The following is a 17091-nucleotide window of genomic DNA, read 5'->3' as shown; positions in this document are numbered from 1 at the left end:
CTCAGCCATTATTTCTTCAAAGATTTCCTTCATTTCTAATCCTTCAGGTACTCCTTTTATATAGATATTAAGACTTCCAGTCTCTTCATTGCCTTGGTTTTTTTCTTTTGCTTTGTTTTCATTTTTCATTACCATTTTATTTTGTTGTCAGTTTCTTCTTTACCCTTTGCTCATGTATTCTTTGATCTTTATCTGACCTGACCTTTCAGATCACTATTTTATTTTTCAGTCGCATATATTCTACTGCTGCTGCTGCTGCTGCTAAGTCGCTTCAGTCGTGTCCGACTCTGTGCGACCCCATAGACGGGGGCCCACCGGGCTCCGCCGTCCCTGGGATTCTCCAGGCAAGAACACTGGAGTGGGTTGCCGTTTCCTTCTCCAATGCATGAAAGTGAAAAGTGAAAGTGAAGTCGCTCAGTCGTGTCCGACTCCTAGCGACCCCATGGACTGCAGCCTACCAGGCTCCTTGGTCCATGGGACTTTCCAGGCAAGAGCACTGGAGTGGGGTGCCATTGCCTTCTCCATATATTCTACTATTTAACATCTATTAAAGCACAGAGTAGAGGTTAAGAATAATTCTTTATGAGTTTCTTCGGTTCCCTCACCTATAGAATGGGGGTATAATGCCAACCCTGTAGAGTTGCTTTGGGACATTAAGTGATTTAGTCCATGTAACAGGCTTAGAACAATGCCAAGTATATACAATAAGTGATGGCTGCTATTATTTTTTCCCAAACAGTTGTGCTTTTTGTACATCGTATTTCTAATTGATTGTTCTTTATGAGTGCTTCTCTGTGTTTCATGTTACCAGTAAAAATCTGTTATGGTTTTTTAGGATATCTGCTTTGTATTAGTTCACATTCTTATTATTTCCTATCGTCTCTTATAGGTGCTTCGGTTTGTTGCCTTTAGTTTTTGTGGCTTCATTTTCCAGATGTCTAGTTACTTTGTTCTGTGATTACATATTTCTTTTGGTAGCGGGGTGCGGTTGGCTTCCTTGTATGTGAGTGTGTAGATGTTGAGGTGCTAGAGGATGGACAAGGAGAGCTGGATTTAAAAACTGAGAACAATCCATATATTTAGCTACCCAGTTATATGTATGTAAAGCCCATTCATCTTTGTTTCATATTAGAAGATTAATGAATCAAGATCTTAATTATAAGAAAATATTGCTTTGTAAAGCATCCCACATTATTAAACTTTAGATCAACATTATAGTAAGATTCTTCTGTAGTATCAGAGTATTCATATTGTGTCAGGTTACCTCCCTGTTAGTAAATTCAGATTCCCTTAATATCTTGCCCATTGCATTAAGAGATTTATCCGACTAAATTGTTAATTCTCTTAAAGCCAATTTCTATTTCACTGAAACATTCTATGAGGATTTCGGTGTATGTTGCATGAATATCTTAGAATACTGTGCTGTTCTTAGTTGCTCAGTCGTGTCTGACTCTTTGTGACCCCATGGACCGCTGCCCACCAGGCTCCTCTGTCCATGAGGATTCTCCAGGCAAGAATACTGGAGTGGGTTGCCATGCCCTCCTCCATGGAACCTTCCCTACCCAAGGATCAAACCCAGGTCTCCTGCCTTGTAGGCGGATTTTTTACCAGCTGAGCTACCAGGGAAGCCCATATCTTAGAGTATCTTATTATAATTAGGAATTGTGGTAGAATGTATACAAGTGTATGACATAAAACAAGTTGTGTTTATTATAAAATAGATCTTATCAGACAAATGAGAATTTCCGAAAAAAAGCCTTTACAGTTTCATCTTTGTGCTTACCCATGTTCTAATTTTTGTATTTCTGTATTCATCGAAGAGGCACAGTAATCAAAAGGGCTTACTTCCAGAGCCAAATCCAGTGCAAATCATGAAAAGTTTAAACAACCCTGCCATGTTGCAAATTCTTCTACAACCCCAGCTCTGTGGGCGGACTGTTAAACCAGGTAAGCATCATGTGTACTAATGACATGTAGAATATTGGCATGAGGTTAATTGTACTGTTTTACATGAAAAACATGTTTAAATTAGTCCACAGCATTTATTTTTTCTAGAATTTATCAATGAATTTTAATTAATGATCTGAAGTGAAAATATGTTTTGTCTCTTTTTGGTAGGCACAAATTGCTTATGGATTTCCTAATTTTTTTTAAAGTATTAAATGTTAAACCTTCAAGTGTGGTTACTGGTTGCCATGAATTTGTAAACCAGGTTTCACATGGTTTAATAAGGTAATATTTAACATACTACATTTTTACAGCTCATTTTAGCAAAGGATATGATACTTTTCTATGTAATATTTTTGGCAGAATTACTTTGTTGGAAAGTGCTAAGGATCAGTTTCCTCTCTGCTGTTATCTTTTTTTTTTCATTGTGAAATTGTTTTACTTTGTTGAAAATGATAAAAACAATATCATTTGCTTAGTATTGTGGAAATTGTTATAATATTGGCATGCATTAAATATCTGTCTATTTAGTATTCATTGGAGGAGTTTATTTGCCTTTTGAAATGCATAGCTGTACATACACAAAATGTATACTTTATCATTAGGAAGTGAATGCCTGTATTCAACATTAAGCTTTAGATTACAAATGTTTAGATTAAATGTATTTATTCTGTTTCAGCTCCAACTGGTCTAACACCAACTAGCATACTACAGTTCTATTGTAGCACTAACTACCTAGAGTTAGCACAGATGCTATGAGTGAGGGCTTAAGTCCCAAAGAAGTCTGCCCCTACTTCAGACGAAAGCCACACTACAGAGGTCTCCAGGCCTCTTCTGACTAACTTGCTTCAAATTTGGGGGTTCTTGTGACACCACAGGTTCAATAATGTGTTCAGTTCAGTTTCCCAGTCGTGTCCAACTCTTTGCAACCTCACGGATTGCAGCACGCCAGGCTTCCTGTCCATCACCAACTCCCAGAGCTTGCCCAAATTTATGTCCATTGAGATGGTGGTGCTATCCGACCAGCTCATCCTCTGTCGTCATCTTCTCCTCCTGCCTTCAATCTTTCCCAGCATCAGGATCTTCTCCAATGAGTCTATAGACTCCCATAACTTAGGAGAGCAATGTATTTACGATTTGGAGAAGGCAATAGCAACCCACTCCAGTACTCTTGCCTGGAAAATCCCATGGATGGGGGGAGCCTGGTAGGCTGCAGTCCATGGGGTCGCGAAGAGTCGGACACAACTGAGCGACTTCACTTTCACTTTTCACTTTTGTGCATTGGAGAAGGAAATGGCAACCCACTCCAGTGTTCTTGCCTGGAGAATCCCAGGGACAGCGGAGCCTGGTGGGCTGCCGTCTATGGGGTCGCACAGAGTCGGACACGACTGAAGCAACTTAGCAGCAGCAGCAGTACTTACGATTACAGTTTTGTTACAAAAGATGTAACTCAGAAACAGCATAATCAAGAGACTTAGGGCTGTGGCTCGTAGGTCCTAACTGCAGAGCTTTTATGCTCTTTCCCCATAGGATCAGAGCACATTTGCCTCCCAGCACACCAGTGTGTTAATTAACCAGAGATCTCTACTGAACTAGCTTCAGTGTCTAGAGTTTTTATGGGGGTTTTATATGTAGGCATGACTGGCCATGTTATTGAACTCTTATCTGTGGTTCTCTTCCTCTCCCTGGAGGTCAGGAGGCTAGGCTAATACTTATTTTGGAGAGATAGCAGTGAGCAGTCCTGAAGAGAGATTTTAGTTCCCTGCTCAGGAATTGAACCTAGGAAACCTAAATGAAAACCAGGAATCCTAGCCACCAGGCCACCAGGAGCTAGGGGCTAGAGGCAAAATGGCCCTGTCTCTTTCCTCCATTTGAAAGCAAGAATGTTTCAAGGAGGCAAAAACTATTAAAAACCGGTATAAAGTTTATTATTAGAGTCACAGCACAATGTATGGGAGAGCACATGGAGAAATGGTGTATTTAAGACAGAAACAAGGCAGAAATACACACCCAGTGAGGAGTGCAGTGAAGACGTGATTTAAATCACATAGAACAGTGTTTCCTGGTCTTTGTTTACATTTGGCCAATTATTATTTTTTTAATTAATTAATTTACTTTAATTGGAGGCTAATTACTTTACAATATTGTAGTGGTTTTTGCCATACATTGACATGAATCAGCCATGGATGTCCATGTGTTCCCCATCCTGAGCCCCCCTCCCACCTCCCTCCCCATCCCATCCCTCAGGGTCATCCCAGTGCACCAGCCCTGAGCACCCTGTCTCATGCATTGAACCTGGACTGGTGATCTGTTTCACATATGACAATATACATGTTTCAATGCTATTCTCTCAAATCATCCCACCCTCGCCTTCTCTCACAGGGTCCAAAAGACTGTTCTTTACATTTGTGTCTCTTCTGCTGCCTTGCAAATAGGGTCATCATTACCATCTTTCTAAATTCCATATATATGTGTTAGTATACTGTATTGGTGTTTTTCTTTCTGACTTACTTCACTCTGTATAATAGGCTCCAGTTTCATCCACCTCATTAGAACTGATTCAAATGCATTCTTTTCAATGGCTGAGTAATATTCCATTGTGTATATGTACCACAGCTTTCTTATCCATTCGTCTGCCGATGGACATCTAGGTTGCTTCCATGTCCTGGCTATTATAAACAGTGCTGTGATGAACATTGGGGTACACATGTCTCTTTCACTTCTGGTTTCCTCAGTGTGTATGCCCAGCAGTGGGATTGCTGTGTCATATGGCAGTTCTATTTCCAGTTTTTTAAGGAATCTCCACACTCTTCTCTATAGTGGCTGTACTAGTTTGCATTCCCACCAACAGTGTAAGAGGGTTCCCTTTTCTCCACACCCTCTCCAGCATTTATTGTTTGTAGACTTTTTGATAGCAGCCATTCTGACTGGCGTGAGATGGTACCTCATTGTGGTTTTGATTTGATTTCGCTGATGATGAGTGATGTTGAGCATCTTTTCATGTGTTTGTTAACCATCTGTATGTCTTCTTTGGAGAAATGTCTGTTTAGTTCTTTGGCCCATTTTGTGATTGGGTTGTGTATTTTTCTAGAATTGAGCTGCAGGAGCTGCTTGTATAGTTTTAAGATTAATTCTTTGTCAGTTGCTTCATTTGCTATTATTTTCTCCCATCCTGAAGGCTGTCTTTTCACCTTGCTTATAATTTCCTTCATTGTGCAAAAGCTTGTAAGTTTAATTAGGTCCCATTTGTTTATTTTTGCTTTTATTTCCATTACTCTTGGAGGTGGGTCATAGAGGATCCTGTTGTGATTTATGTCAGAGAGTGTTTTGCCTATGTTTTCCTCTAGGAGTTTTAGAGTTTCTGGTCTTACGTTTAGATCTTTAATCCATTTTGAGTTTATTTTTGTGTATGGTGTTAGAAAGTGTTCTAGTTTCATTCTTTTACAAGTGGTTGACCAGTTTTCCCAGCATCACTTGTTAAAGAGATTGTCTTTTTTCCATTGTATATTCTTGCCTCCTTTGTCAAAGATAAGGTGTCCATAGGTGCATGGATTTATATCTGGGCTGTGTATTTTGTTCCATTGATCTATATTTCTGTCTTTGTGCCAGTACCATACTGTCTTGATGACTATAGCTTTGGAGTATAGTCTGAAGTCAGGCAGGTTGATTCCTCCAGTTCTATTCTTCTTAAGATTGCTTTGCCTTTCAGGGTTTACATTTGGCCAATTATCTTGTTTCTTTCTTCACACTTGACTGATCCTTGGACCCTCCCCTCAGATGTGTGAGCAACTTTTTGATAAGATGGATCCTACCACAGAGGCCTATGGGTACATGTCCACAGTTATTATAGGGTGAAGCCCCCTCCCTTTTTGACCCCCTAGAAGCCTTCCCACACACATGCAGACAGGGAAGTCTTTCTTGACCTCAGGCACCTTATCTCTTTGCTTTAGCAGAACTCAGCTTGTGCCACTAGCTTTGTCCTTGGAGTGTCTGGGTAAGAACAAGGGTTGAATTTTACTCTACTTGGAAAACACCAGCTGTCCACCTAGGGGCCTATCTGTCTCCTACCTCAATATCACATGGCTCAAAGCCCCCATTCTCTAATCACACGTTAGGTCTTTCAGGTATGACCAGCCCCCATTCTGAAGCCATGTAGGGGCCTACCCTGAGTTACCTCATTCATTAGCATATGAAAGCACTCTTATCCACTGAGAAAGTTCCAAGGGTTTGAGTTTCCCCTCCAGGAACCAAAGACAAAGACAGTTAAATTCTTAATTGTACCAACAATGTTCATATTAAGTACTTCATATAATCATCAATTATTTATGTGTAAGAAGTATCTTCAGAGGTGTCCAGCTCAGCCAATTATGCAGTCAAATATCCCTCCTACAATATTTTCTTTTCCAAATTAGATGAAACTTTCAGTTCAGTTGCACAATCATGTCTGACTCTTTGCGACCCTATGGACTGCAGCACGCCAGGCTTCCCTGTCCATCACCAACTCCCAGAGTTTACTCAAACTCATGTCCATTGAGTTGGTGATGCCATCCAACCATCTCCTCCTCTGTTGTCCCCTTCTCCTGCCTTCAGTCTTTCCCAGCATCAGGGTCTTTTCTAATGAGTCAGTTCTTTGCATCAGGTGGCCAAAGTATTGGGGTTTCAGCTTCAGCATCAGTCCTTCCAATGAATACTCAGGACTGATTTTCTTTAGGATGGACTGGTTAGATCTCCTTGCTGTCCAAGGGACTCTCAAGAATCTTCACCAACACCACAGTTCAAAAGCATCAATTCTTTGGCACTCAGCTTTCTTTATAGTCCAACTCTCACATCTGTACATGACTACTGAAAAACCATAGCATTGCCTAGATGGACCTTTGTTGGCAAAGTAATGTCTCTGCTTTTTAATATGGTGTCTTATTCATTGGTAATAAATTTCCAATAAATTTCCAGTTGGTAATAAATTTTCTTCCAAGGAGCAAGTGTCTTTTAATTTCATGGCTGCAGTCACCATCTTCAGTGATTTTGGAGCCCCCCAAAATTAAGTCTGTCACTGTTTCCATTGTTTCCCCTTTTGTTTGCCATGAAGTGATGGGACTGGATGCCATGATCTTAGTTTTCTGAATGTTGAGTTTTAAGCCAACTTTTTCACTCTTCTCTTTCACTTTCATCAAGAGGCTCTTTAGTTGTACTTTGCTTTCTGCCACAAGGGTGGTGTCATCTGCATATCTGAGGTTATTGATATTTCTCCCTGCAATCTTGATTCCAGCTTGTGTTTCATCCTGCCCAGCGTTTTACATGATGTACTATGCATATAAGTTAAATAAGCAGGATGACAATATACAGCTTATGGTGACTGCAGCCATGAAATAAAAAGATGCTTACTCCTTGGAAGAAAAGTTATGGCCAACCTCGACAGCATATTAAAAAGCAGATACATTACTTTGCCAACAAAGGTCCATCTAGTCAAAGCTATGGTTTTTCCAGTAGTCATGTATGTATGTGAGAGTTGGACTATAAGGAAAGCTGAGGACTGAAGAATTGATGCTCTTGAACTGTGGTGTTGGAGAAGACTCTTGAGAGTCCCTTGGACAGCAAGGAGATCCAACCAGTCCATCCTAAAGGAAATCAGTCCCAAATATTCATTGGAAGGATTGATGCTGAGGCTGAAACTCCAATTCTTTGGCCACCTGATATGAAGAACTGACTCATTGGAAAAGACCCTGATGCTAGGAAAGATTGAAGGTGGGAGAAGAAGGGGACAACAGAGGGTGAGATGGTTGGATGGCATCACCAACTCAATGGACATGAGTTTGAGTAAACGCCAGGAGTTGGTGATGGACAGGGAGGCCTGGCGTGCTGCAGTCCATTGGGTTGCAAAGAGTCGAACACGACTGAGCGACTAACCGAACTGAACTGATGTATTCCTTTCCCATTTGGAACCAGTTGTTTTTCCATGTCTAGTTCTAACTGTGGCTTCCTGACCTGCATACAGATTTCTCAGGAGGCAAGTCGAGTGGTCTGGTATTCTCATCTCTTGAAGAATTTTCCACAGTTTGTGGTGATCCACACAGTCAAAGGCTTAGGCATAGTCAATAAGGCAGAAGTAGATGTTTTTCTGGAACTCTCTTGCTTTTTCGATGATCCAGCAGATGTTGGCAATTTGATCTCTGGTTCCTCTGTTGTCTCTAAATCCAGCTTGAACATCTGGAAGTTCACAGTTCGTGTACTGTTGAAGCCTGGCTTGGAGAATTTTCAGCATTACTTTACTAGCATGTAAGATGAGTACAATTGTGCAGTAGTTTGAGCATTCTTTGGCATTGCCTTTCTTTGGGATTGTAATGAAAACTGACCTTTTCCAGTCCTGTGGCCACTGATGAGTTTTCCAAATTTGCTGGCCTATTGAGTGCAGCACTTCCATAGCATCATCTTTTAGGATTTGAAATAGCTCAACTGGAATTCCATCACCTCCACTAACTTTGTTCATAGTGATGCTTCCTAAAGCCCACTTGACTTCACATTCCAGAATGTCTGGCTCTAGGTGAGTGTTCACACCATCGTGATTATCTGGGTCGTGAAGATCTTTTTTGTACAGTTCTTCTGTGTATTCTTGCCACCTCTTCTTAATATTTCCTGCTTCTGTTAGGTCCATACCATTTCTGTCCTTTATCTAGCCCATCTTTGCATGAAATGTTCCCTTGGTATCTCTGATTTTCTTGAAGAGATCTCTAGTCTTTCCCATTCTGTTGTTTTCCTCTATTTCTTTGCACTGGTCACTGAGAAAGGCTTTCTTATCTCTCTTTGTTATTCTTTGGAACTCTGCATTCAAATGAGTATATCTTTCCTTTTCTCCTTTGACTTTCACTTCTCTTCTTTTCTCAGTTGTTTGTAAGGCCTCCTTGGACAACCATTTTGCCTTTTTTCATTTCTTTTTCTTGGGGATAGTCTTGATCCCTGCCTCCTGTACAATGTCACGAACCTCCGTCCATAGTTCTTCAGGCACTCTGTCTATCAGATCTAGTCCCTTGAATCTATTTCTCACTTCCACTGTATAATCATAAGGGATTTGGTTTAGATTATACCTGAATGGTCTAATGGTTTTCCCTACTTTCAATTTAAGTCTGAATTTGGCAATAAGGGGTTCGTGATCTGAGTCATAGTCAGCTCCCAGTCTTGATTTTGCTGACTGTATAGAGCTTCTCCATCTGTGATTGCAAAGACTATAATCAATATGATTTCGGTATTGACCATCTAGTGATGTCCATGTGTAGTCTGCTCTTGTGTTGTTGGAAGAGGGTGTTTCCTATGACCAGTGCGTTTTCTTGGCAAAACTCTGCTAGCCTTTGCCCTGCTTCATTCTGTACTCCAAGGCCAAATTTGCCTGTTACTCCAGGTGTTTCTTGATTTCCTACTTTTGCATTCCATTCCCCTATAATGAAAATGACATCTTTTTTGGGTATTAGTTCTAGAAGGTCTTGTAGATTTTTATAGAACCGTTCAATTTCAGCTTCTTCAGCATTACTGGTTGGAGCATAAACTTGGATTACTGTGATATTGAATGATTTACCTTGGAAAGGAACAGAGATCATTCTGTCATTTTTGAGATTACATCCAAGTACTGCATTTTGGACTCTTTTGTTGACTATGATGGCTATTCTATTTCTTCAAAGGGGTTCTTGTCTACAGTAGTAGATAAAATGGTCATCTGAGTTAAATGAGACTTTAAAGATAAAACTTTAACCTCCTACAGTTTTAATGGTATAGAGATATCCTTTTTATGTCTTGACTACTCAAAGCATAAGCAGCTCATTATTTGCAAGGCTGCTATTCCCTGGTTTGACAAATTTAATTACTAGGTTTTTTCTTATATTAGAAGGTAATTTTTATCACTTTTAGCTGCTTATTCTAGTTCTTCCTATGAAGAAACATAGAATAAATCTATCCTTCTTCCATAAGAATAGCCTTCTAATGTTTGGAGATAACTATCATGAAACTGTAGTCATCTTTGATTTTCTTTGTTTTCTGTTCTGCAGACCAGTGGTCTCCTTTTGTTTATTTTTTGGCTGTGCATTCTATCAGTAATGTATATTTTTAGTGGAACCCCAATATATACAGTATACGTATCACTTACATGTCAATTACATAAATGTACCTTTGTCAACCCATATATTAAGAGTTGATTAAATATTTTTATATTTTAAGATGAAAACATAAATAGCAATCTCTTTTTAGAACTATCTTATTTGTTTTAATTTTACTTTTTTATTCAAGTATAGTTGATTTACAGTGTTGTGTTAGTTTCAGATATACAGCAAAGTGATTCAGTTATGCATGTGTATCTATTTATTTCAGATTCTTTTCCCTTAGGTTATTACAAAATACTGAGTATAGTTTGCTTTATACACCTCTTCTACTTCTTCACAAACTATAGTTCTGTACTTGACTTTCCACAACAGGTCATAGGATATGCTCTCCAGAGCTCCCAGCAAGTTTTCCTCTCCTAGGTACGTTATCTGGGTTGCCCTGCAGAATGGCATACACAGACAAATTTATCCTGTCAATGGGTTCTAAGCACCACAGAATGCAGTGGGATTTCCTTCCTACAGCATTATATTTCTATTAATACAGTCCAAGATTGTATCAGTGTTTAAAGAAGTATATTACACTTGTGGGTCTATTAGAAAGTAATAGTTCACACTTGGGCTATCTTTAGTAACTTCTCCCCATAACTATCTTTTTCTCTTCTTTTTATCTAAGGATATGTATTCTCCCCCTCTACTTTTCTCCTCAGGTTGGTATATGACCATATGAGATTATACTTTTTCACTTTAGTGATTCTTTTACAATTTTCAGAAGGATATTTCAGTATTACACTTGTAACTTTTGCTGTATTTAGAATGGGAAGGGAAGAGGGTTAAATACTTTACTTGAACACATGCAAAGCTTCTGGAGAATGTGTGGCAGGTTTGTTGGTGTTCAGGAAAGACAAACTATCTTGTTAATCAATAAGTTTCATTTGTTTTTTCCTTACTGTGTTTATTACTATATCTTAACTATATTCCTTATTATAACCTAAAGTCTTCACAGAGGCCTCTGAGCAAACTAAAATAGTTACAAAGGGTCATAATTCTCAGAGATTATCCTTATATTGTAGGATACATATATATATATACAAGTGTGCCTCATTTTATTGTGCTTCACAGATACTGTGTTTTTTTAAAATATTGCAGGTTTGTGGCAACACTGCTTTGTCAGATGATGGTTAGCATTTTAAAACTGAGGTGTATATATATTGTTTTTGATGTGTAGCATAAACATAACTTTTTTATATGTACCAGGAAACAAAAAAAAAATTGTGTGACTTATTTTACTGCGGTAATCACTTTACTGGAGTGACCTGGAACAAAATATGATATATTTGTATTTAAACCCTTGCCTTACTTCTTGCTCATTGTATCATTTTTTTTCCAGGTAACTGACACATATTTACTTGTTTATTGCCTTTTCTTCCACTGGAACAGAGAAGGCTCCATAAAGGCAAAGATTTATCTGTTTTGTTCATCTCAGGCACCTAGACAGACCTGCTATTTAGAGTAAAAAGTACTTAAATATTGTTTATTGATTAAACTCCTTCCTTTACCTCTGTTGCATGACTTATACATACCTGGTTATATATGATCTAGTCGGTAAATTTTTAACTACCTTTCTTGTCTGTCTTCTTTTCTGTAATCTAATCGGTGCACAACCATCAGGTTGATTTTCCTCCCACACCCACTTTATGTTACTTGAGCCACATACTGCTCTTTTCTTTTCAATCGAGACCTTTGAACTACCTTAAAAAATGCAGTATAACGATGTTGAAGCTGAAACTCCAATAGTTTGGCCACCTCATGCGAAGAGTTGACTCATGGGAAAAGACCCTAATGCTGGGTAGGATTGGGGGCAGGAGGAGAAGGGGACGACAGAGGATGAGATGGTTGGATGGCATCACTGGCTCGATGGACATGGGTTTGGGTAGACTCCGGGAGTTGGTGATGGACAGGGAGGCCTGGCATGCTGCAATTCATGGGGTCTCAAAGAGTCGGACATGACTGAGCGACTGAACTGAACTTGAACTTATAGTCTAAATTGTAGTTTTAGCAGCTTTCAGTTCAGTTCAGTTGTTCAGTCGTGTCTGACTCTTCGCGATCCCATGGACTGCAACACGCCAGCCTCCCTTGTCCACCTCCAACTCCTGGAACTTACTCAAACTCATGTCCATCGAGTCAGTGATGCCATCCAACCATCTTGTCCTCTGTCATCCCCCTCTCCTCCTGCCTTCAATCTTTCCCAGCTTCAGGGTCTTTTCTAATTAGTCAGTTCTTCGCATCAGGTGGCCAAAGTCTTGGAGCTTCAGCTTCAGCATCAGTCCTTCCAGTGAATATTCAGGACTGATTTCCTTTCGGATGGACTGGTTGGATCTCCTTATAGTCCAAGGAACTCTCAAAAGTCTTCTGCAACACCACAGTTCAAAAACATCAATTCTTCAGCGCTCAGCCTTCTTTATAGTCCAACTCTCACATCCATACATGACTACTGGAAAAACCACAGCTTTGACTAGACGGACCTTTGTTGGCAAAGTAATGTCTCTGCTTTTTAATACACTGTCTAGGTTTGTCATAGCTTTTCGTCCAAGGGGCAAGCGTCTTTTAATTTCATGGCTACAGTCACCATCTGCAGTGATTTTGGAGCCCAAGAAAATAAAGTCTGTCACTGTTTCCTTGTTTCCCAATCTGTTTGCCATGAAGTGATGGGACTAGATGCCATGATCTTAGTTTTTTGAATGTTGAGTTTTAAGCCACCTTTTTCACTCTCTTCTCACTTTCACCATGCTTTATTGAGGTGTAATTGAGGCACAGTCATCTGCACAGATTTAAATTGTACAAATTGGTAAGCTTTGCCATTTATATGACCCGTGAAACTATCATCATAATCAAAACAACGAAGATATTCATTACTCTCAAAACTTTCCTTTTGCCTCTTTGTAACCCACCCTTCTCCTCTTCCCCAGGAAACTACTGATTTGCTTTCTTGTCACTAAAGTTTGTATTTTCTAGAAATTTATATAAATGGAGTCAAACAGTATGTACTGTATGACTTCTTTCCCTCAGCTTATTATTTTGAGATTCATCCATGTTGCTTCATGCTATCACTAGTTTTTTTTTCCTTTTTAACACTGAGCAGTATTCTATTCCACAGTTTGCACTTTCATTGATTTGTTGAACATGGGGTTATTTCCTGTTTGGGGTCGTTACAGATAAAATTGCTCTGGACATTTGCTTTTATTTCTTTATTTGGCTGCCCTGGGTTTTAGTTGTGGCACATGGGATTTTCAGTCTTTGTTGCAGCATGCAGGATCTTTAGTTGTGGCACGTGGGACCTAGTGCCCTAATCAGGATAGAACCTGGGCAGTCTGCATTGGGAGTAGAGTCTTAACCACTGGACCACCAGGGAAGTCTCCCACTTGTTTTCTAATGTGTTTTCTGACCAATTTACATTCTCACCATCAGTGTCCAAGGCTGTACTTCACTAATGTCCTCACTGACATTTGACATACTGACCCTTTAATTTTAGCCTTTCTGTTTGGTTTATATCTTATTGTGGTTTCAATTTGAATATCCCTTTTGACACATGGTTTTGAACATCTTTTAATGTACTAATTTATCATCTTTATATCTCCTTAGTTAATATATCTTTTGAAATATTTTGTACATTTTAAAATTGTTTATCTTCTTAAGTTGTTAGGGTTCTTTATTCTAGATACAAGTCCTTTATTGGATATATTTGGGTTTGCAGCCACTCTGTAGGTTGTCCTTTTATTTTCTTAATATCTTTTGAAGAACAAAATTGCTTATTTTGACAATGTCCTGTTTATTATATTTTTTTGTTTTATAATTCATATTTCTTATGTCATGTTTAAAGCATCTTTGCCAAATTCAAGATAACAAAAATGTCCTCCTATGTTTTCTTCAAGAAGTTTTATAATTTTACCTCTTAAGTTTAGGTTTATGAATGATTTCAAGTTAATTGTTATTTAAAATATGAGGTAAAGGTCCAGGTTAATATTTTTTACAGTTGTTCTAGCATAATTTGTTAAAAAAGATTATCCTTTTTCATTGAATTTCTTGACACTTTTTTCAAAAATCAATTGACTGTATACATAAGGGTCTGTTTCTGGACCCCCTGTTCTATTCTATTGATCTAAATGTCTGTCTTTATACCAATACTGCATTGTCTTGATAGTTTTATAGTAAGTCCTGAAAATAGTAAGTATAAGTGCTCCAACTCTATTCTTTTTCTATTTGTTTTGTCTATCCTAGGTCCTTTGTATCTGCATATAAAGTTTAGAATCAGCTATCAACTTCTGTGAAAACTGTCTGCTGGGAATTTGGAATTGTGTTGAATCTGCATGCTGATTTGTGCAGAATTGACAACAATTTGTCATAAATATATCTCTCCATTTATTTAGGTCTTCTTTTTTTTTATCAACAATGTTTTATAGTTTTCAGGGTGTAAATCTGACACACATTTTTTCAGATTTACCCTTGGTATTTCATATTCCTTGATATTGTTTTTTATTGTAATTTTGAGGCAGAAGTCACATAACATGAAATTAATCATTTTAAAGTCAGTAGTTCAGTGACATTTGGTACATTCACAATGTTGTATAATCACAAACTCTAGCTTTCAAAACATTTTCATTACCTCAAAATAAAATCTGTACCCATTAAACAGTTACTGCCCTATTTTCGGAGAAGGCAATGGCACCCCACTCCAGTACTCTTGCCTGGAAAATCCCATGGACGGAGGAGCCTGGTGGGCTACAGTCCATGGGGTCGCTAAGAGTCAGACACGACTGAGCGACTTCACTTTCACTTTTCCCTTTCATGCACTGGAGAAGGAAATGGCAACCCACTCCAGTATTCTTGCCTGGAGAATCCTAGGGACGGCAGAGCCTGGTGGGCTGCCGTCTATGGGGTCGCACAGAGTCGGACACGACTGAAGCGACTTAGCAGCAGCAGCAGCAGCAGCAGCAGCCGCCCTATTTTCCCTCTGCCTAGGCCCTGGCAACAACCCATCTGCTTTCTGTCTTTACACTTTTGTTTATTATGGATGTTTCATATAAACAAAAGTCACTGTGTGTCTGGCTTCTTTCACTTAGCATGATGTTTTTGAGTGCTGTAATATATATATGAGTTCTTCATTCCTTTTTGTGGCTAAATGATACTCCATTGTATGCATATGTCACAGTTTGTTTATTCATTCATCATAGATGGACCATTTGAGTTGTTTTCACCTTTTGACTATTATGAAGAGTGTTGTCTATGAATGTTCATGTACAAGTATTTGAACATCCGTTTTCAGTTCTTTTGAGGTTATATACCTAGAGCTAGAATTGGTGGATCATGTGCATATTCTCTAATTTGTTGAGGACCTGGCAAGCTGTCTCCACAGTGGCTGCACCATTTTACATTTCCAAAGCAGTGTACAAAGGTTCCAGTTTCTCCATATCTTCATAGACTTTTGTTACTTTCTGCTTTTATTATTTTAGCCATCCAAATGGGAATAAACTGGCAACTCATCATAGTTTTGAGTTTTCCTAATGACTGATTATGTTGAGCATCTTTTCTTGTGCTTATTGTCTGTTTTTATGTCATCTTTGGAGAAATGCTTAATCAAGTTCTTTGCCTGTTTTTAAACAGAGTTGTGTTTCTTTTTGTTGCTGTATTCTTTCTATATTCTTGATACTATTTTAAATAGTTTTACTTTCTAAATTTTGATTTCCTATTGCTTGTTGGTAGCATATACTAGTACAGCTGATTTTGTATGTTTATCTTGTGTCATGCAGACTTGCTTTTTATTTCTAGCAGATTTTGCCCTTAGGATTTTTTTGTATAGACTGTCATGTCATCTACAAGAAGTTTTACTTCTTCCTTTACAGTATGTATACCTTTTATTTTTCTTGCTTTACTGCAGTTGTTAGAAATCTCAGGAAAATTTGTGCGTTGAACTTTTGAGAGTGGACATCCTTGCCTTCTTCCTGACCTTACAGAAAAAGCATTCATTCTTTTATTATTAAGCATTATATTAGCTATATATATATATTTTTTTTTTTAAGGAAAAAAAAGCAGTTTATTGGCTAGGCAGAAGCTGTTTGGTGAAATAAAGAAACATGAAATCAACTCCTATAGTAGTACCTGCCAATTTACGGATTTTTTTTCCAAGCTGGGAACTTATTCTTATATTGCTGAGAAATTGTATCATAATAATTTCTAGAATTTATCTACTGCTTTTCTCCATTTGTTGATATCATTAGTGTGGCCTTTTTACTTTTGGTCTGTTATCATGATGAATTATGCACACTCAGTTGCTCAGTTTTATCTGACTCTTTATGACCCCATGGACAGATCAAACCCTACCCAGGCTTGATTCCTGGGTCAGGAAGATCCCCTGGAGAAGGAAATGGCAACCCACTCCAATATTTTGCCTGAGAAATCCCACGGATAGAGGAGCCCGGTGGGCTACATTCCATGGTGTTGCAGAGTTTGACATGATTGAACAACTAAAAAGCAACAACATGCTATCAGTTATTGAGGGGAGGAAGAGGCTGAATGGGAGACCTAGCCAAGATCTAAGAGTAAAGGCAGCTAGATGTGAGACTGTGAACATTTTCAGAGCATTTTAATTCTGGTTGTTACTGTTTTAAACTGGGAAGTACTAGATTCACTAAAAGCTGTGAAAAAAATTTTAATGTTTTTTAACGAAATGCAGTGACTGAAAAATGAGGGGAGAAGGTATTGAAACCTCTTATCATAACTGTGGATTTGTCTCCTTTTCCTTTCAGTTCTATAAATTTTTGCTTTCTATATTTTGAAGCTTTGTTAGGTGCACAGACATGATTGTTGCATCCCTTTTATCCCTTTCTATTTATGAAATGACCATCATTACCCTTCTTTTCTAATAAACAGTATTTTCCTTAATAAGCAACTTACTCTGATGATCCTAATTTTCCCATCACCCATCAGGAAACTGGTTTATTCTACAGAAAGTACTTTCTAGTGGTCAGTTTTCCAAAGATGTAATGATCTGCCTCAATGAGTAACAAAA

The 17091-nt window shown here is 38.5% G+C and overlaps 1 protein-coding gene across 16 annotated transcripts in view; it reads left to right on the top strand.

Annotated features, from left to right (window-relative positions):
• Positions 1-17091, top strand: part of RAVER2 (ribonucleoprotein, PTB binding 2) — a 169460-nt gene that overhangs the window by 89917 nt on the left and 62452 nt on the right. For all 16 annotated transcript variants that reach the window (XM_081486561.1, XM_081486557.1, XM_081486556.1 and 13 more), the window contains one exon: positions 1821-1947. In XM_081486561.1, the coding sequence (XP_081342687.1) occupies positions 1821-1947 (127 nt within the window). The remainder of the gene's footprint in view (positions 1-1820; positions 1948-17091) is intronic.

Source organism: Giraffa tippelskirchi, chromosome 5 (genome assembly GCF_054371585.1).
Source record: "Giraffa tippelskirchi isolate mGirTip1 chromosome 5, T2T-mGirTip1v1.2.pri, whole genome shotgun sequence".
Classification (NCBI taxonomy): Eukaryota; Metazoa; Chordata; class Mammalia; order Artiodactyla; family Giraffidae; genus Giraffa; species Giraffa tippelskirchi.
This window is presented reverse-complemented; position numbering and strand designations above follow the sequence as displayed.